We start from the raw sequence: 20,073 nt of genomic DNA, 5'->3' as shown, positions 1-20,073 counted from the left end.
GAGTTGAAGGCTGCCTGGACTATACAGCTAGATTCTGTCTCAAAACCCACAAACAACAAAAGGAGAGAGAAAAGCGCTCCTGTTTGCAAACGTTTAGGATACTAAATACTTGCCATAATTTTGGTAGCCAACATTTCTCTAGAATTTTCGGCGTTCCAGACACGTCTCACAAACAATTGTGTTCAATCCTCACCCTTTGAAGCCCATCTCATCATTACTGTATGGCTGTTATGTCGGTGGGGAGAGCGGAGGGGCCACCTGTCCAAGATCATGAAGATGGGAAATGGGGGGTCCTTAGCGCCGGATTCTGATGTGTCCAGCTTTCCTGATGACAACAGTGTCGGGGTTTTAAGTTCTAGGATTCAATGCCAGGGAAGTGCTGGGATTTGGAGACTCTTCCAAAGCTTGATGTGTGTGCCCTTTTAAAGGTTTTAATTCAAGATTTGGCAGCTGCATTTTCTCCATTTGGCACAGACCCGCTCCCTCCAACCACTGCTTAACACAGACCGGCCTTCACAGATTTCTCTTGACAAGGTGCAGCCAAGGCTTCCCAGCCCTTGGTGTTCTGGCACCCCGCAGAGCTCAGCTCCAGGTATCCATCTGCATGCCCACTGCAACCTCTTTGCAAGACTGGCTTCATGCCTGAGGAAGAAAAAGTAGCAGTAAGTTTTTTATTCCCATGATCCTAACCTAGTGACCAATCTCCATCTCTTGCCCTCGCCCTCATTTCCCACTTTTTTTCCTTCTCCCCTGTCTTCTAAGTCTCTCCACCCACCCCGTGCACAAAAGAGAACAGCTTTCCTCAACTTAACTCACCTTTTTGGAAAAGACAACAGTGGAACTGATGGCCTGGCTTTATAAAGACAAGAGGGGGAAAAAGTGAAGAAGAAAAAAAAAAAAAAAGACGACCTAAAAATATCAGCCAACAACAACAACAATTAAAAAAAAAAAAAACCTCAAGCCTCCCTAGCATTAGCTCAAAGCAAAACTTTCACTGGTTGGGGCTTCTGAGTTGGTGGGACACAGCTAAGAGCAAACATGGCCTGCGTGGTGGCTGGAAGCTGAGGGAGGGACGGAGGTGAGGAGGAGGGAGGTATGGAGGTGGGATGAGGTCCTCTTTGGAGGTCTGCAGGGATCCCAGGAGCTTAACAGACGTGGCTATGTGTGGGAGGGGCTAGGGGAGGGGTGAAGAGCATACCTAACAGGGAGTCCTGGGCAGCTGACTGTAGGTATTGCCTCAAAATTGATGATCCCTGTTCCATGTAGACATGGGCCCAAATAGTCCCCATATCTTCTATCTGACTGAGATGGTTCTAGTTCCCTGCCCTGGCCCCTGGCTCTTTCTGGAACAGGTACTCATTATCTCAGGCTCCGTGGTATGGTCTGCATCCTTCTTCATATCCTAGGGACCATTTCTCAGGCTCCGTGGTATGGTCTGCATCCTTCTTCATATCCTAGGGACCATTTCCCTGTTACTACCACTCTTTGAAAAAGACTGGTCAGAGAGATGGCAGGAAAAGTGAATGAGGGTAAGTGACACAGAGATTCCCAGGAGGCTACTTGAGTGGGGCCTCGGCTGTGGGAGGGTTGAGGTTACTTGAAAGCGTAAAGCCAGGGTCTCTGCAGAATTAAGGGCTGGGGGCGGTGGTGGTGGTCAGGTTGTCGAGGGTACTGTATCTCCTCTCCACTGTAACTATATCCAGTCATGTAGGATTCTGGGCAAGAGGGTTGGGAAGGCTGGGAGTTGAAGATGAATGGGTTAGGATGTAACAGGTCAGGGGGAAAAGTCCCCAGGAAAAGGGATCTTTGACAAAGATCTGGCATAGGTTAGGAAGAGGGCCATGGAGAGACCTGCAGAGCTGGGAGAGAAGGGCCAAATGCGAATGTCCTGAGGTGAGTGTGCTGGATTTGGACAGGGTCAGCAGGGAATCTGGCGTGCTTGGAGTGAAGCGAGTGCGAGGAAGAGGAGCAGGAGGTAAGGTCAGAGAGGGACTAGTTGGCTTATGCCTTGTATGACATGGTGAAGCTCTGGCTTTTCCTCAAAGTGGACAGGAAGCCAGGGGAGTGTTGGGAGCACAGGAGAGCCATTTCTGTCAGGACTCCAGAGGATTCCTTAGATGGCTGAGTGTGGAATAGGGGCTAGGAGCATGGGATGGAGACCAACCAGTAGGGGAGGCTACTGCAGTAGTTCAGGGGACTGGTATTGGCACAACTCCTGTTGGGAGAGCAGTAGTGAAAAGATGGACCTGGGATTTTAAAACATGGTGCTAGAAATAGAGTCCATACCATTGCTAGGAAGTGGTTTTACCACTTAGCTGTCCCTATTTTTACTTTTTAAACGAGGTCACACTTGTAGCTTAGGCTCTGCGCTCAGTAATCCTCCTGCCTCAATCCGAGTACTGGGATTACAGGTATACATGACCATATCTTGCTTGGGAAATGCTTTGGATAGGTAACCTGCAAGATTTGCTAATGAGACCCCCAAGCAAGACCAGGGCACAGTGGAGACCTAAAATGAGCAGATAGGATGGAGTCCCAAGATCACTTACCACTTTGAACTTTCAAATGAGAAATAAAATTCTACCTTGTTCAAACCTTCATTATTTCATTATTTTTCTGCTACTTGTAGCTGACCGTATTCATTTCATGACCCTGGACACAGAGTGGAGGAGCAGAGGGACTGTAGGGGCCAAGAGATGGTCTTCCTGTTAGGGGTGTTATGAAGGTTACAGAAAAGCATCCCCTGAACCTGGCATATGGCACACATGTAGTAAGCCCTGATAAGTAAGATAAAAATGGGGTGTGTGTGATTGAACATGCTGGCAGAATCTAGTCCATTCTCACAGGAGGCGAGATCTCAAAGGGAGGGTGAAAAGAATTCACTCGATGAAAGAAAGAGATGGGACAGCACTCTGGGCAGAGGAGACGGTCTCAACAGAGATAGGGAAAGAAAGATGGGAAAGGAAGCCACTGTGGGCTGCAAAGTGTTAAAATGCGTAAGAAGAGGACGACTCTGAACTTACATTAGCCAGTGTCTGTCAACATGCTCAATCAACACCTGGTGACATACTGTGCGCTGGGTGTAAATTAGAAAAAGCCAATCCTTCAGAAAAAAAAAGTTCTATTTCTTATTTTGTGGCTGATTTATGCAACGCTGTCAAGTCCCGAAGAACAGGACTTGCTCAATTGGGGACTCTAACAATCAAGAGCCTTCTTGGCTAGTTGCAGTGTTCACAAAAAGGCTGGGGGTTGTGTGTGGTGGTGGTGGTGGGGCAGGTAGGATATGCCCAGTATCTGATGGGAAAGCTGTTTTGTATTGGTCTCACACTAGTGTACAGTTTAGGCTTTTAGGGGCCCTGGGAATTTGTGGGGCTATGGGGGAGTCCTGAAAGGTTAGGGAGAAGGTAAATGTGACTGCCTGAATTCTGATTTTGCACTCAACCACTCAATAGATCAGGCTCAGCTATTTCTTCCATTTTAACCTACTTATTATTTGCTACTCACGCTTTCCTTCACACCACCTACACTACCACCCTTGGCTCTGTTTTCCCATCTTGCCTCTAAATTCTCCGTCCGGCTACATTCTCCAACTTCTGCATTCTCATACTGGCACTGTCCTTTGAAATCCCATAGCCTTCACCCTGGCTCCCCATCTCTTTCTCACTCCCACCTTCACTCCTCACACGCCTAAAGGCTCTTCCCCCTTACAGTCCCACCTCCGCATCTGCTCTCACACCGCCTCCCAGCCTTTCCGTCTCTCTATTGGCTAGATCCATCCTGATACCGCCCCTTGAAGCCATAGTGCCTGCTCACAAGACTCCCCATTGGTTCGTAGCAACCATTATCGTCATCCTGCCTATACGTCATTCGCGTGCAGTTCTCCATTGGCTGTTCTTTTTATCTTTCTTACGTCTCACCGCCTACGCAACCTGCGGATCTCCCAGGTTTTGGACCTCTGGGTTCGCTCCCCGCCGCCCCCATCGTCTGTACCCATCTCATCTTCCCGCTATCCACCATGCTGCTTGCGCTCAGACTTCCCTACTAACTGCCATGCTTCTGCTAGGTACATTTTTGGTCGTGCATTAACCCCACTCCGGCCTTTCCATTGATTCCGTGATCATCCCGCCTCCCACACCGCCCACGCTCAGGCATCCTCATTGGCCACTAGCTTCTCTTGCTCGTCAGTCACTCCCGTGTGGCTGTCCATTGGCTGTGGGCTGTACCTGTCTTCATCTCACCGCCCACGCTCCGCTGGAGCCCCACCCCCCCGCTCTGGCTTTCCCATTGGCTGCCCGCCTTTTCAGGCCCTGCCCCCCGCCGGTCCCACCGCCGGTGCCGTCGGTGCCGCCGCCGCCGCCGCCGCCGCCGATATGGCGCGCACGGCCCCTGTGGAGCCACCGCTGCGGCATCCCGCGCCCCCGTCGCCGGCTGCGGGAGAGCCCCGCGCCTCGGTTGAGGCGGCGGTGGCCCCGCGGAGGGTGCTGTTCGCTGACGAGGCCCTGGGGCTGCCTCTGGCGCAGCTACGCCGCTACCGGCCGTGGGGCGGGCCCGGGGCGGGCAAGATGGCGGCGGCGACCGGGCAAGATGGCGGCGGCGGCGGGGCTGATGAGGACGACGATGGCGAGGATGGGGATGAAGGGGAGGAGGAAGAGGAGGCTTGCCCCGATCCCTCGCCGCTGTGCCCCGTTCCCGCTGGCGGGGGGTTTTACCTGGTGCCCACATTTTCGTTGCCGCCCGCGCCGGGCCGTCTGGAGCGGTTGGGGCGCGTGATGGTGGAGTTGGAGGCGCTGCTGCCGCCTCCTGGAGCGGTTCCCGGGGGTTCCGGGGTGTGGGTGCCTGGGGGGCGCCCACCGGTGGTGCGCGGGTTAGTGCGCGTGCTGAACCGCTCCTTCGAGAAGGCCGTGCACGTGCGGGCCTCACACGACGGCTGGGCTACCTTCTGCGACCACCCAGCGCGCTATGTCCCACGCAGCCCGCCTGGGGCAGGAGTGGGAGGAACAGGAGCAGGAGATCCCCTCCTGGATCTGGGTCTAGGCCTGGGCCCCGGCCAGATGTCTGCCTCCTCACCCGACGACGGTGGCCGCACTGACCGTTTTGCCTTCCAGCTGCCCTTTGCTGAGGGCGCGGGCGATGGGGCGCGCCTCGACTTCGTGGTGCGCTATGTGACCCCCGAGGGCACTTTCTGGGCCAACAACCATGGCCGCAACTACACTGTCGTGCTCCGGATCGCACCCGCTCCCACACCCACTGATGCCGAAGGGCTGCCCCAGCAGCAGCAGCTGCAGCAGCTGGAGCCACAGCCTGAGTGCCAGGGTCCTGTGGAGGCTGAGGCCAGGCAGCTGAAGAGCTGCATGAAGCCGGTGAGGCGCAGGTAATGTCTGCCAGCGCCACCTCCGCCAACGCAGGGCTGGAGGTAGAATGGAGGACAAAGCATTCCATGCCAGGAGCCCCCCCCCCCCATCCCCCCAGGCCTGCTGTCCAGGACAGGCAGGAGGGTGCATTCGGTCAAAGAGTAACTGGAGGCCAAACATGTGCTAGGCACTGTTTTAAATCCTGGGGTATCATCCACTATAAAGCCCTGAACAAGACAGACACCTCCCCTCTCCTTACGCATCACGCAAGGCTCCTGTGGAAAACTGAAAAAGTAAACAAGCAGATAAGATAAATAGGGCTAAGGTTAGTGCTGAGAGGAAAACTTAAGGCTCTGGAGGGAGTGGCTGCTGTAGACGCGTTGAGGGGGAGCTCTTGTGCAGAGTCCCAGACGGTGCTAAAGAAATTATGGAAGAGCGAGTTGCTAGAAAATCGAACAGGTAGGCCTTTCCTCAGGAGCCTGGCCTTTCAAGCCAGTCCTGAGTGGGATGGAGCAGTGGCCTACAGACACGGAGGGAAGATGTAGATAGTGAGACCGGCAAGATCGGAGGTCCTGAGGTGGTTATGAGTTTGCTATGAATGGCAGCCGGTGTGCTGGAGTGGAGAGAGCATGTGGTGTGGTGTGGTGTGGTGTGGTGGACGACCCAGGGTCTCCCGATGTCGGGGTGCGGAATCTGATTCCTATCTGACATAGCAGGAAGTCAGAGTTACAGACGTAGAGAAACTGGTTGAGGAAGTGGTGGTACTTGGCTTCTTAGTTTCAACCATATCTGGCCTTGAAGTCTATGCACACTTTCTTACTGTTTCTCTGGTAGTCTGAGGTCTCCTGTAGAGGTGAGGGGATGAGGCCAGATTCTCTCCCATGGAAGCATTAGCTTTGGCAGAGGCAGAAGCGGATGAGGACTTGAAGCTCACTCTCCCGCCGCCCCCCCCCCCCCTTCCTCTCTCTCTTTGCACATCTCTTATAAACTTCAGGGACTGGGAGAAGAAAAAAAAACCATTTATATCCAGGAGACTGATAAAATGCTTTTCTAGGTCTTCTTTACCAGGGCTCTCCGTTTTCCAAGGGCAACAGCGGGGCTTGTGTCGTGTAGGTGATGCCTGGGGTCAGCTAGGATCTCTATGGAATCCTTCCGTTTTCTTGCTCTGATGAGGACCGGGAATGGGAACGGGAGTTTGCTCTTTTGGCCCTTGGAAGCTGCATGATGGAGCAGGGTGTTGTGCTTGTGCGATCTGCTGCTTGTGGTAAGGGCGGAGGCTGTGAATGCTTCTGAAAAGGGTTAGCTCTTCGCTGACGGACTAAGCGTCAAGAACTTAGATTCTGCCATCAGATTGCCAGGGCTCAGACCCTAGGCTTGCCACTTTGTAGTGTGATCTTATCCCAGTTCTTAACTGCATTGTGCCGGAAATAACTAACCATACCCTCATCTGTAAAATAGGTAATTATGGCCCGAGCTGCACGGAACGAGGAAAAGCAGTCGGGGATGAGCCTAGTTCAAAGTAGTGCCTTAGCGGTTAGTTAGCATTAATGTTTAGATGCTCCCGTACAGTCAGTCCATGGATTCCCTTCCCAAACTCAGCTTCGTTGTGTGGTCTTGTCTCAGTTTCCTCATTTGTCAGAGAGGAGTGGCGTTAGCATCGCGTGCTTGAATTGGATGCAGCGACTGTAGGCCAGGTAACTGAGGCGTAACTAGCTAGTTGGAAAAGGTACGGTGACCAGCATTTAGCGATCTTGGGTAAGAGTGGTAGATGCATTCTCCTCTGCTGTTTTGATTTCCTAGTTAATGGGGAAGTGGGGAGCTCAGAGCGATGCCTCAGCTTGCTCGAAGTCACTCAGCTAGCGAATGGCAAAACCAGGGAGGAAATGTTAGGGATGCTAGTTTCAAAGCAAATTCTGGATTCACAGCTCACAGTGTTCTTAGCTCCTTCTCCCTGCCCCCCCTTGTACTTGTCATGTGTGCTTTATGTTTTATTGAGATGTACCAAAATGGAGTGTCCTGAGCTTGAGTGCATGGCTCAGAAGATTTACACATGTGTATGCACTTGTATAAACCACCACCCAGATGAAGAGACTGAGCGATTCCAGTGCCCCCAGAATCGCCTTCAATTTCAATCACTTCTCAGCCCAGTTGGCAGTTGTGGGCGCCCTGTCTGTAAGATATGACAGATTGGGTACTGAAGTTTGGTCATTCTCAAGAGTGTGAAAGGAAGGGAACAGACAAATCAAAACCTTGCCAGGCCAAAGTGGGTGGAGGGGGTGTTTTTCTTTTAAAGTACATGGGTGGTTTTAAGGAGAAATTGAAGTAGTTCATTTAGACAATTGTTTTGGTAGCTGGCCCCATGTTTGTGGTTCCCAGTGTGACTTGAGATGTTATTTTAAGTGGGCAGATGGCTTTTTGATAGCTTCTTTATCTTCTGATCTTAGCTCTTGCAAAGGGGAGGCTGGTGTGCACTGCAAGATCAGCGATAAGGTTTTCTTTGTAGGTCGGTGGCTTTCCTAGCAAGTACAGTTCAACTTATTATTGTTTTAAGGCCTGCGTGCTGCTGCTGATTTGAAGGGCTGTTGAAGAACAGCCACCCTTTGTGATCTAGCCCTCTGGGGAAATGGCGTTGGACCTCAGGGGATGCCCTTTTCCTATCTGTGGGAGGCCTGCTATAGAGGGCTTCAGAGATGCTGGCTGCAGGCTCACTGTGCAGCTGGGCCTTGGCAAGTGGTAGCAGGAGAGAGGTTTGGCAGCCAAGAGGGTATAGTTTAGAGGCTCCAATGGCTGCCTTCCCTGGGTTGCAGGACCAGGTTTTCAGTCGCCATTAGGTTTAGAGATCACCCATCAGCAGTGTGGTTTTTTGTTGTTGTTGTTGTTTTTTGTTTTTGGTAGGGCCTGTTATGTGCTGAGCCCAGTGCTAGGAACAAGCTACAGGCTGCTTCTAAGATACCCAAGGGCTTATGGCAGAGCCAGGGGCAAGGCGTATGCGAGACCTTAAGCAAGTGACATGTGGCTGAGCCCCTTTTCTTTGCTAAGCACTTTGCACAGTGTTTTTGTATAGTCTCCTTTATTCTCAACAGTGGTTTCCAGGAGCTAGACTGCTTTGAACCCCTCTTTTCTGGGTGAGCGAAAAGGCGTTGAGTCCCCACTGCTTGGACGGATACGGGAAGGAGCCCTTCTGTTTTGTCTTGGCTTTACACTCTGAGGAGGTGTCCTGTTCCTCTTACAAAAATCTGACTGGCGCTTAAACACCTGCACTGTTCCCCAGTTTGGCCTCTGCCAGCATCTAGTCTTGCCTTTTACTAGTTTCTGTTCGAGCTCTTACTGCCACATCCCTTCTGTTGCTCCTTTTGCTTTGGGGTCATTGCTCATACTGTTTACTTCACCAAGAATGTGTGTCGTTCCCCCCCTCCCCCCGCTGCTGCCACCCCCCGCCATTCTCATATAGACCCCTCAGTTCTAAGAGGGGTTCCTTAGAGAAGTTTGTGCAGCCTAACCTCTTTTAAGTTCCCAGTTTTAGTCCTAGTACTGATCAGCACAGGCAAGTCAAGTTGCAGAGTGCCACATAGCCTAGCGCTCGAGCTCCAGGTTCTGGACCACCTTTCCGTCCTGCCCCGTGTGTCTTTCCATCCACCCTTGGCTCCTCTTTTCATGGCGTCCTTTCAAGTGCTCTTTGCATTTTGCTTCCTCAAAGTAATAGAAACCGTATGACTGGAACTCCCTACCACTTAGAGCCCCCACGTCTGAACACTGACACCCCTCGCATTGTAGGTAAGGAGGGGTCTCTTGTTCCCATCTTAGGCCAGCCCCTGTTCTTTGCTCCAGACCTTCATTTTCCGCCATTTGCTACAGAATCTGAGCTCATAAGCACCGTTTCTGTCTCGTCAGGGCTTTTTCCTGTCCTCACCTGATCCTCTCTGTTGACTTAGCCTCAGGCCAGACTCTCAGTCTTGCTTACCGAGCCACCTTGCCCTTTGCTTCTGGTCAGTACGTGATGATCACCCTTGTCCTCTTCGTGGAGAGTCACCAGCACCTGCTTTGTCTACTTGCTCACCCTACATGTTTATTAGTCTCTGGCTTTGGCCAGACTGACGGGTTTGTGGCTTTTCTTCTTGAAATGGCTGACTCTTCTGGGTCACCGCTGTCCCTGGCCTTGGGACCACATTCTACTAGTTCTCAAAATCTCTGGTCTGTCTCTTTCTCTTTGTTCTTTCAGCATCAGTTACCAAACTTGAAGGCTCGGCTGGACTGAATCCTTAGGTTTCTCAAGCTTAACTGTCCCACACAGTGTTCCCAAACAACCTCTTATTCCCTGATCACTCACAGCCTTCACTTGTTTCCTAAGCATCCTTAGGCCCTTGCTGATTCTAGTCTGTGCCAGGGCCTAGTGTTTTAGCACATTCCCTCCTTTTCTAAAGGCACTGACTTGAGTCTGTAGCGAGACCTTTATTAGGGGATAATTGGGTGGCTGCAATGCTAGACTGTAAGCTCCGTGAGGGGTAGGGACATGCTCTGCCTTGGTGACCACTGTATTCTCACAGGCCTGCCGTGGTGCATGGCACATAGTAGGTGCTCAATAAATATTTGTTGAAATAATGAGTTCGAGTATTTTTTCCAAATGCCTCCACATCAAATTCTCAGTGTCATAGTTGGGTTTCCTCACCAGTGTGTCTCCTGTCACTATCCCTGATGCACAGCTAGGCCTCAGTGGGTTCTAGGCATGCCTGTAACTGACCGGGTAGCTGAGTTTAGCAGCCTCACGAAAATGACGACAGTTGGAGCTGAAAGAGGGTGGGTTAGGGGTCATCTAAGTTGTCTGGAGAGAGGTTTCATGTGAAAGTGATGTCCCTTTGTTCTACAGAAAACCAGTAGGGCATCGTGGTGTAGGCTGTAGGCTGTAGGCTGCACACCCAAATGGCAGATCAGGGATCTGAGCCTGTGTAGGCCTGCTAGTGCTCCAGTTCAGAACTGCAGTCCCAGGCTGGCTGATAGCTCCTAGCAGCTGCCCATGGAGAGAGACAAGTTGCTCTCTTTTTCAGAGCTTCAGTTTCAGAAAGCCTCAGTCTCTTTCTGAAAGAGTTCGTTTGAAGCACTTTATTGGTGCTTTTCACGTTTCCTCGGCCCATTCAGCAACTCATTGGAGCAATACTAGCATCTGTTCCTAATTGATGAGGAGACCGGGGGCACAAGAGGTTAGGTAATTTGCCCCAGGTCACACAGCTGCTGTGTGGTAGAGCTAGGATTATTCAACTTTAAATTTTCTGGCCAATTACTGAGATGCAAGACCAGCTTGCTAGCTTCCACCAAACAGTAAAAAAGAAAAAATGGCGTAGGAAATAGCGCAGTACATTATGACATGCAGTAGAGGTAAGTATTTGGAAGAGCAACTGTTTCAGTTCTCAGTGAGTACGTGTCTGTGTCTGTATTTACTTGTGTGACTGTGCTGGGTTATGAGGTAAAATGTTTTTTTTTTCACCCTGGGCTGTGGCCATAGACGTAAAGTGTCAGATGAAAGAACCCTGAGGCATGGTTTGCTGCTCCATAGTGCACACGTACTAGAGTTGAGGCTGACACTTGGAGAAGGCAAGACAGAGCCCTACATAACTTGGTGGATTTCACAGCCTCTTCACCCCATCCTCCTCCTCCCCCAAAGCACATGGCTTACTGTGACCAGATTTCCAAGTACCTTGGAGCCAACTTTCTGAAGCCACTTACCCCCAGACAACATCATCAGGTTGTCTCTGTGGGAGCTGGGTTTTGCTATGTTTCCCTTTGGGGTTCATCACATCACCCACATTGGGCAAGCCAAGTTCTTTGTAACTTGGAGTGCTCACATAGGCCCCGGATGGTGACGGTGGTGCATTTCTCTTTGGGATTTGTTAGCCCTCATTTGTTCATTCATTCTTTATCCCTGGCAACTAATCTTTCTCTTCTGTCTTGGCTGGCCTGGGCTGGGGCCATTGCCACCACTTTCTAGAAATCTAATCCCCTGGTCTCCAGGTACTGTGTGAAGTCAAGCAGCTGTTGAGTTTCTTAATGGCAGGATGAATTTTCACACCCAATAGAGGGGTCCATTCTAGGTAAGAGGGGCTTGACTCACATTCACAAGTACTCAAATAAGGTGTCTCATTGCCCTTGAGAGATGCCACGTGGCATTTATGGGACTGGTGCCAGAAGAGCAGGTTTTATTCTTGAAAATTACAGGCCTACCGTACAGTTTTGTTCTTAATCTCCCTCCATTTTTCTAAGAATGGTTACTGATCAGTGAGTCAGTGTACGCCTAGTACTCGCTTACTTTCCTCAGTTTGGTTGCAGTCACAGCTGCTTCCAAATTTTTCCTGTGAAAGACAGTCCAAAGGTCACACACACACACAGACCCTCACACACCCCACCTGCCTACCGTTTGAGACACTGTCTTCAAAGTGGGGGTGCGTTTTGCATGTCATCAGTATGGAGTAAAGTTAGTGGGTGCAGAGACAGTTCCTTAAATCTTGTTTCTACATTCGGGAGGAGGAGAGGTTGCTGTTTGGAAGGGTACATGTTAACAGTCTCAGTTGACTTTGATGTAGTAACAAAAAGGCCCACCGTGGAGAAGATAAGCAATCGCCTCTGCCTCCTGTTTTTCTTTCCAACTCTTTGAGATTGGGAGAACAATTTGCTTGCTTCTGCTGACTTCGTGGCTTTTGAGTTGGGCTGATATTTGGAGTGGCTTCAGCTGGGGAGGAGGCGCGGCAGCTGAAGAGCTTCTCTGGGATTTAGTTCTCTTTCTTCCTCTGAGTAGAAGTCTCTTTTGCCATAGTGGCTGCTGCTTGAGTTCTCTCTTCACTCACATCTCTGCCTTAACAGAAGCTTGGTTGTCGTGCGCACGGCAGGATTGAGCCATTTGTCAGGATTAAGGCAGTTTCCAGGGCAGGCGTGTGTAGACCACTCCCTGCGAGCAAGGGCTGGCTTTCCATCCAGATGGGAGTGTTCTTGAAGATTTTTTTTTAACCTTAGGAGACCCCAGTAAGATCATTATTTTGTTTTGTTTTTTCGAGACAGCGTTTGTCTGTGCAGCCTTGACTGCCCTGGAACTAACTCTCTTTGTATCTGCCTCTGCCTCCTAGTGCTGAGACTAAAGCTGTGGGCCCAGCTTCAATAGGATGATAAAATATAAACAAAAACAAAAACGAAGTTATGTCTGCGAAGTAAAAGTCAAATGGAGCTATAGATTCAAGGACCTGGATTTTAGACCCACTGAAGAGCCTGGTTCAGGATTATGGTGATTTCTCCTGAATCCTTTGTTCTCAGCTGTGTTGTGTGGAACCTGCTGGTTGGGCTCCCAGAGTCACCTGCCTCAGGCTCTATAATATTCAGACTGAAAGGCCCCAGGGATGCATGAGCTGCAGACTGCAGGGCCCCTTCCAAAGATTCCAAACTCTGGGTCCTTCTAGGTAGTCAAAGCTTCTTCCTCCTAAGTGCTGATGGAAGGTTCTTGCTGCCACTGTCTGGTAATAGTTTAGCCATACATATTATGGAACTGTAGAAATAGTGCATATGTACATGTGTGTTATTGGTTCTTCCCTCTATTTCTAGGTAGGGCTGGAGCTTGGATGGGTACAACCATGCAGTCTCTTAATCAAACAGCATCAGCTTGTTGGTTAAAAAAAAAACCTGGGTTTTGATTCTGCCTGTACAGCCTTGAGTCATTTCCTTCGCTTCTGCTTCATCATCCATAAGATGTGGATAGCAGAACTGCCCCGTTGCAAAGGATTTATAAGGACCTTCCTCACAGTCCCCATGAGGAGTAAATCAGTGCATGTGAGGCATGTAGAGACCATTGGCTAACACCACGGTGCTCGCTGTGCATAGGCCTCCTAGTGACATTCTGTCTCTGTGAAGGTAATTCTGATTAGGTTTTTTATTTTTTCAAGATTGCATCCATCTATCTTTCTTTCTTTCTTTCTTTCTTTCTTTCTTTCTTCCTTTCTTTCTTTCTTGTGTCCACAGTATCCCCTCACTTCTTAGGAAGGAAAGGTTGTGATTGTTGCAATTCCCCTTAGCTCTCTGAATCCTGTAGTCATTGCTTCCTCCATTTGCCTAATTTGTGAACATTCGAGATGAACATTTCCGTGTTCACATGTAAGGTTAAGAACAGTTATTGCTCCATCGTTAAGTCCTACTCCTTGTGGGATCTGGCTGCAATACTTGGCGTATGCCACTCAGGGATCTAACTTGGCTGGCAGAGGCCATTACAACAATAGATTTTTTTCCCCCATTGATTTAGCTACTGGTCTGTTCCAGGCCAGCTATCTGCCTTCAGTCCTTACTACTCTTGATTCCCTATGCTTTCTATGTTGCCTACAAGGAGGTGGTGGGTCCTGGCATGCTGGGGTGGGGACCAAGGAGGGCTGGAGTAGTGAACAACAGGTCTTTCTGACTTCCTTCCCAGTCTCCATTTGCCTTCTCTCCTCCCCTCCGCTGCTTCCTGCATCCCTTGGTCTTTTCTGTCTGCCCTTCCCTAAAATGGCTTCTGTGAGTCAGGAACAAACTCAAAATAAGTGATCTAAAACTGCCTGTTGATACTTGCTTTGTCACCATAAAATAGAGGAAACAAGCTAGCTACTTACTAGGAAGGGAATGGCTACATGAATAATGTCAAGGCCATTCGATAGGACCCAATGCAGCTGTTTTTCAGTGTTTGCAAACGTCTATGAGGATGTTTCTTACTGTTTAATGGAGAAAGCCAGCTGTGACAGTAGGCTTGCAGAATCTAAATGGTTTCAGGGAAAGTCTGGGATGAACTTTTCCAAGTCGTAACAGTGGTTGCCTCTGGCTTGTATGTGATCGTCTTGTTTCCAGCATCCTTATACTTCTCTGTGTTTTATAAAGCCTCTACCGTGAGTGTGTAGGACTTTTATGATCAAGGGATTAAAAAGCAGCTCAAGGAAATAGCAGCTGTTAGGTGAAGATGGGTCACCACAGAAGCCCAGATGGTGCCCACAGATGGCAGAACTGACCTCTCAGGATGTCAGATTTACACGCTGTCTCGTCTGTCCCACAGGCCTCTTGAGGAAGAGCTGAGGATGAAGAGCATGGGTGACAATACCCTAGCGGGTAAGCATCTGGCTGGCTTTGAGACCTCTAGCCTTTTTCATACCTTCATTTGCTTTTCCAAGTGCTGGGGCTGGAACCCAGGGCCCGTGTGCCCTAGGCAAATGCTCTGCCACTGCGCTGTGTCCCTTCATCTTTCTAGTGGCCTTTTATCATTTCTTTCTTTCTTGTTTGTATAAAAAAAAAAAGACAAGGGTCACCTCTTCCTTGGGCTGTCGCAGAAAGCTTCCAATGCACACTTCCAGTTAGTTTCATAGAGGAACAGAATTAGGCGGCGGATGTGCCTGTCTTGCTTCACCACTACCCTTCTCTTCTCTCTGGCAGACCGTCCTGAAGTTCAAGAGTCAGTGGGTCCCCTGGTGGCCCCTACCCCTCTCCGTCCATGGCCCCAGATGACACTTCAGGTGAGCAGGCCCTTGCAACTTTGGTGTGAACCTCCAGCTAGGAAGCTCACAGTGTGACCACAACTGGACCTCTTGCCTATCCTAGACATGGGGGTGGCGGTTAGGGGTGAGATCACAAAACCCCGAATTTGATAGGGGTAAGGAAAGGATGAGATTATTCACTTGGGTTTACTCATTAATTAGCAAACATTTAGGGAATGCCTGTTCTGTGTTACAGACACAGGAAACCCAACACGAATGGCATCTGTATGGGGGTTACATGTTAGGGCGGACGCACAATGAAATGAGAGTTTGAATATGAGGTTATTTTAGATGAAGATGAATGCTTAGGTAAAATGGAGGGAGGGAGGGAGGGAGGGAGAGAGATGGGGGGGGAGGGGAATGGAGGGAGGGGCCTGAGAAGTAAGGATCCAGAGAAATTTGAAGGTCAGAGAGTGAGTTCCTAAGGTGGGGCCTTGACTACTGTCTGATAGAAACCGGAAGGCTTGTGTGATGGGAGCAGAGTGAAGTGAGGGGCAAGGGGGAGATGGGGGGGCGGTGCTGAGGGGTGAGGTGAGGAAAGTGGCAGGGAACAGGTTAGGTGGGGCCATGGGAGCCAAGGTGAGGCCTTAGGCCTTTTTGATGAGGTTGTGGGACACTGTTGGAGGAGGAAGCTGGTGCCCCATGATGCTGTTGGGAGGGGAGGAGGAGACACTTAAAATGCGTGTGTTTTAACTGTCATTCATAAAAACATTAAAAGTAAACGTATGTGTAAAAGCAAAGAGATTAGGATAATGAAACCACATCACGCAGCTGTAATACATCTGACACGCACCAATTCCTACTTTACTCTGTAGCCCTTTCCGTTTCCTATGGGATTATTTTGAAAAAGAGATTGAGACACCATTCAATTCTTGAATGTTATAGTTTGTTTGTCAGAAAAATAGTCACAGAACAAAACAAAGAAACCCTCCCCCATCATCACACCTCCCAAAAAGTAGCAGTATTCCATCATATCATCAATGATTGGGTTAGTGATACAATTTTCTTATAAGTGTTCCCAGGACCCAAATGAGGTGATTCATTGTATTATTTTTTTTCTTTTCTTTCTTCATATATATGCAGAAAAACCAATACATAATGTTATTAACATATAACATAATTATATATAATATATCATTATTATATTATATTGCATACAATAACATTATATATTATATATCATTGTAATTTATTATTACATTGTTTATATATATTATATTATATATATTATATTATAATATAATAATATTATAATATAATATATATGTTGGTTTTTCTGCTTAGACCTGGCTGTCCTAAAACTTGCTCCATAGACCAGGCTGACCTCAAACTCACAGATCTGACTCTGGAGTGCTAGGATTTAAGGTGGGCCCCACCACTGCCTGGCTGATGCAGTATATTTCATCAATGTGTCTCTTCACTTTTTTAATATCCCCCAGTTTCTTCACTACAGTTTGTTTACTAAACCCTGTTTGTCAGGTAGGGTTTCACGGAGTCTGAGTTTATCTGATGACATTCAGGTGAAAACACATTTATTACCCTATTTAAAAAATTTTAAATTACACCTGGGCAGTGGTGGTGCACACCTTTAATCCCAGCACTCAGGATACAAAGATAGATCTCTGTGAGTTCGGGGCCAGCCTAGTCTACAAAGCGAGTCCAGGACAGCCAGAGCTGTTACACAGAGAACAAAAACCAAAACCAAAAACAATTAAATTACATTGATTGATTGTACGTGTGTGTGTGTGTGTGTGTGTGTGTGTGTGTGTGTGTGTGTGTGTGTAGGTCAAAGGACAGTTTGTGGGAGTTCTTTCTTTCTGTTGTGTAGGTCCTGGGAATCAGACTCAGGCTGTCAGGCTTGAAGGCAAGCGTCCTTACCTACTGAGCCATTTCACTGGTCTTCTTACTCTATTTTCATTAATCTTATTTACTTTACTGTTTTATTAAATTAAATTTACTAAACCATTAATTTTTCTAAATATATTTGTTAAATGGCTATTGTTATGAAGTAGACTTAAGCAGAACTAATTCCATTAAGTTCTATTAAATTCTATCACTCTTCTTTCATTGACTGCACTTTTTCTCTAAAGAAAAGTGGTATAAATACTTAATCCCCTTCTGCTTTGTCAAATATGTTTGGATTCTAAACATGTTTGTTGCCTTGAACCTATTGCATTTGTTTATTTTGATCCTTACATTGAAGTATCTCTGGCCGAGGGAGTTTTTTTTTCCCCCCCCCGAGACAGAGTTTCTCTGTGCAGCCCTGGCTGTCCTGGAACTCACTTTGTAGACCAGGCTGGCCTTGAACTCACAGGGATCCACCTGCCTCTGCCTCTCCAGTGCTGGGATTACAGGCGTGTGCCACCAAGCCTGGACAGTTGTTTGTTTGTTTGTTTGTTTTTGTCTCCTTTTACCTATTAACCCTCCCCATTATTCTGTGAGCCTGTTCTCACATCTTACTATGGCAATATATTATGGTCCCGTACTTTGCCTGCTCCAAACCTGGAGAATGCTGTCTCTTTAAGAAGCCTTGGCTCAGGGCTGGAGAGATGGCTCAGTGGTTAAGAGCACTGGCTGCTCTTCCAGAGGTCCTGAGTTCAATTCCCAGCAACCACATGGTGGCTCACAACTGTCTGTAACTCCAACTCCAAGTGATTTGGTACCCTCACCCTCACCCTCAAGCAGGCAAAACACCAATGAGCATAAAGAGAAATCATTTTTAAGAAGCCTTGATTCTTTTTAGTGGAGACTCATGTCTAGAGATGCAGATAGGGGCTCAGTGTGACTGTTGCTACTAGACATTGTTGTCATGGACAATTAGGAAGTAAATATTACCATTTTTATTACATTTTTTTTAAATGTAGGTAGGTAGGTAGGGATTGCTTCTTTCCAACACGTGAGTCCTGGGGAATCAAACTGAGGTCAACAGGTTTGCCAGCCAGTGCTGTTACCCTCTGAGCTGGCCAGCCCACCCAGAGAGAAATATTTTTTTTTAAATGGGAGAATTCACTGGTTATCCATGGAGTGCTGACGCCCAGTGACTCACTTAGCATTAACACCTGCAAAAAGAAGTCACTTTGTATTTGCTGGAGCCTTGCTCTTTGCATATAGAAGACCAAGTCTTTGGCAGTCAGAGAATAACACAAAGTTCTTTAACATATCTTTGCTTGGAAAACTCTAGGGACTGGGTGTGGGCTATACCAGTTCTTACTGTGTCTTCTTGGTCCCTCTCCTCTTCTTTCTCTTCCCACTGTCATAATGGAAACAGGTTTCTGAAGTTACAGCCGCCAGAAACCGTCAAGAAGGTGACATCTCCAGAAGCAATCCGCCTGTGGCTTTTACAGAGGTCCTCCAGGCCCCAGCCATCAGGATTCTGCCATCTACCTGTGGACTGGGTGGCCTCCCCAGGGACCAGGCCTCAGGGCCGGATGCAAGTGATCGAGCCGCTGGCCCCTTCCTGGAACCCACTCAGCAACAGGTGGAGGCTACGTGGGAAAGCGGAGGGGGTCGAAAGGCTCCCATGGTGGGGGCGATGCCAAATGAGCCCTCTGGGGGTCTGGAGATTGTGACTGGGTTAGACGAGTTGCTTGGTGAAGACACCATTGACCAGGAGTTGGAGCAGCTCTACCTGTCTCACCTGAGCCGCTTGCGGGCTGCTGTGGCTGCAGGGGATGGCGGGGAGGGCTCTACGGATGGAGGGACCTCCCCCAGCCATCCCCTGGGCGGACTCACGGACCGTGACCTGATCTTGAAGTGGCCTGGCCCTGAGAGGGCCCTGAACAGTGCCCTGGCCGAGGAGATCACGCTGCACTATGCGCGCCTGGGGTGTGGCGTGGAGCTCATCAAGGACACTGAAGACCCTGATGACGACGGGGAGGGCGAAGAGGAGCGCTCCATCACTCCTTCTAGCCCCGAAGGAGACAGCCCCAAGGAATCGCCTCCAGAAATCCTCTCTGGGGCCCGTGCCGTTGTAGCTACTATGGGAGATGTGTGGCTTCCATGGGCTGAGGGCTCTGGAAGTGATGGTCCCCTGGTTCTGGGAACACAGGGTCAGTTCGCTGACAATCCAGAGAAAGGGGTGGGCAAGGACATCAACTCTTTGCACAGGAATAGGGTCATAGTTGGGGTGACCGGGTCCCCTGGGGAGGCTGAGGCAGAAGCCCAGATGGAGGTCCCTCCTGAGTGGGAAGACAGCTTGCTATCTATTTCCGATAAAGAGCAGGCTGCACCAGTTCTGCCAGAGCAGAGTCCTGGTCTCCTTGGTCCCTCAGGGACTGAAGTGTGTCTGTCTAGTGTAGCCAACCCTCATGGGAACTCCCAGGATGAAGAGGGTGGAAGCCTAAATCTTGAGTCCCCAAAGAGGTCTCCCACACCAGCAGCCCCTGCAGAGTGTGTGTGTGGCTTGTCTCCTCAGCTCCGAGGCCCCTTGACCCAAACTCTGGGTGTCCTGGCTGGGCTTGTCCTGGTCCCTGTGGCTTTGAACAGTGGTATGTCCCTTCTGGTGCTTGTGCTGTGCCTGTCTCTGGCCTGGTTCTCGTAGGAAACCAGCAAGAGCAGGTTTCCTCCTCTCTGGGGTCAGTCTGGAGATTTACAGTCCCTTTGTCACCCCCAGAGAGTTGAGATGAGTTCTGTGGCCTATGTAGTGTGGGACTTTGGTCCTTTGATTTTTGAGAATGCGCAACTGGAGAGAGGCCTTCCCACCTCTGACCTCTCCCTTCGGCACCAGGCTTCCTGCAGTAGTACTTGTGGAGTGGAACCAAATGGTGGATGGCGTGAGAAATTTTAGAATGGAGCAAGGCATGCCCCCCCACCCACCCCCGAGCCTGTATTTATTTTTGTATAATTCTCTGGATGAGGGAGAGTGGTCATGAGCTGGTCTTGGGGCACAATTACCCAGAGATATATTTATTAACAGCCAACCTGTGCAACCTGCTGGAGCTTTATTTTTCATTTTAATTTATATAGAGTACCTATTATTATATGCCACAATAGAGCTCTATGAGAAATGATGTGTCTTGCTGTGCTGGTCTCCTGTTTGGGCCTGAGTGTGCAGGGGTGGTCACATTCTAGGGAATGGCCGTGGTCCGTGGTGGAAGTGGAGATGGCCATGGCCGTGCCTCCTGCTGCCTCCTCAATGTGTCCTTGAGGATCTGTATCTCTTTGCCTTGTGGTCTTAATATATGTGGTCCTTTGGTCGTGCA

The 20,073-nt window shown here is 49.3% G+C and overlaps 2 protein-coding genes across 2 annotated transcripts in view; one reads left to right on the top strand and one right to left on the bottom strand.

Moving 5' to 3' along the window:
• Positions 1 to 4,781, bottom strand: part of FOXP3 (forkhead box P3) — a 19,777-nt gene extending 14,996 nt beyond the window's left edge. Inside the window, exons 1-3 of the mRNA XM_084788494.1 lie at positions 4,710 to 4,781; positions 2,585 to 2,680; positions 508 to 642 (exon numbers count right to left, since the gene is read on the bottom strand). The gene's annotated coding sequence lies outside the window, so the exon portion shown is untranslated. The remainder of the gene's footprint in view (positions 1 to 507; positions 643 to 2,584; positions 2,681 to 4,709) is intronic.
• PPP1R3F (protein phosphatase 1 regulatory subunit 3F) lies at positions 3,950 to 20,073 on the top strand. The gene is made up of 4 exons (XM_084788492.1): positions 3,950 to 5,371; positions 14,398 to 14,450; positions 14,772 to 14,851; positions 18,141 to 20,073. Exons 1-4 carry the CDS (start codon positions 4,371 to 4,373, stop codon positions 19,410 to 19,412), a joined length of 2,406 nt encoding a protein of 801 aa, XP_084644618.1. The 5' UTR covers positions 3,950 to 4,370; the 3' UTR covers positions 19,413 to 20,073.

The sequence above is a fragment of the Acomys minous genome (assembly GCF_964271855.1).
Source record: "Acomys minous genome assembly, chromosome: 7".
Classification (NCBI taxonomy): domain Eukaryota; kingdom Metazoa; phylum Chordata; class Mammalia; order Rodentia; family Muridae; genus Acomys; species Acomys minous.
The sequence above is the reverse complement of the archived record's forward strand: the minus strand, read 5'-3'. Positions and strand labels throughout refer to the sequence as shown.

Excerpts from the sequence above, each read along its gene's own strand:
- PPP1R3F (XM_084788492.1), top strand. The coding sequence starts at position 4,371 with ATGGCGCGCACGGCCCCTGTGGAGCCACCGCTGCGGCATCCCGCGCCC. Across the intron at positions 14,451-14,771 it reads GGGTGACAATACCCTAGCGG|ACCGTCCTGAAGTTCAAGAG; the intron begins GTAAGCATCTGG and ends TCTCTCTGGCAG. Across the intron at positions 14,852-18,140 it reads GGCCCCAGATGACACTTCAG|GTTTCTGAAGTTACAGCCGC; the intron begins GTGAGCAGGCCC and ends TAATGGAAACAG.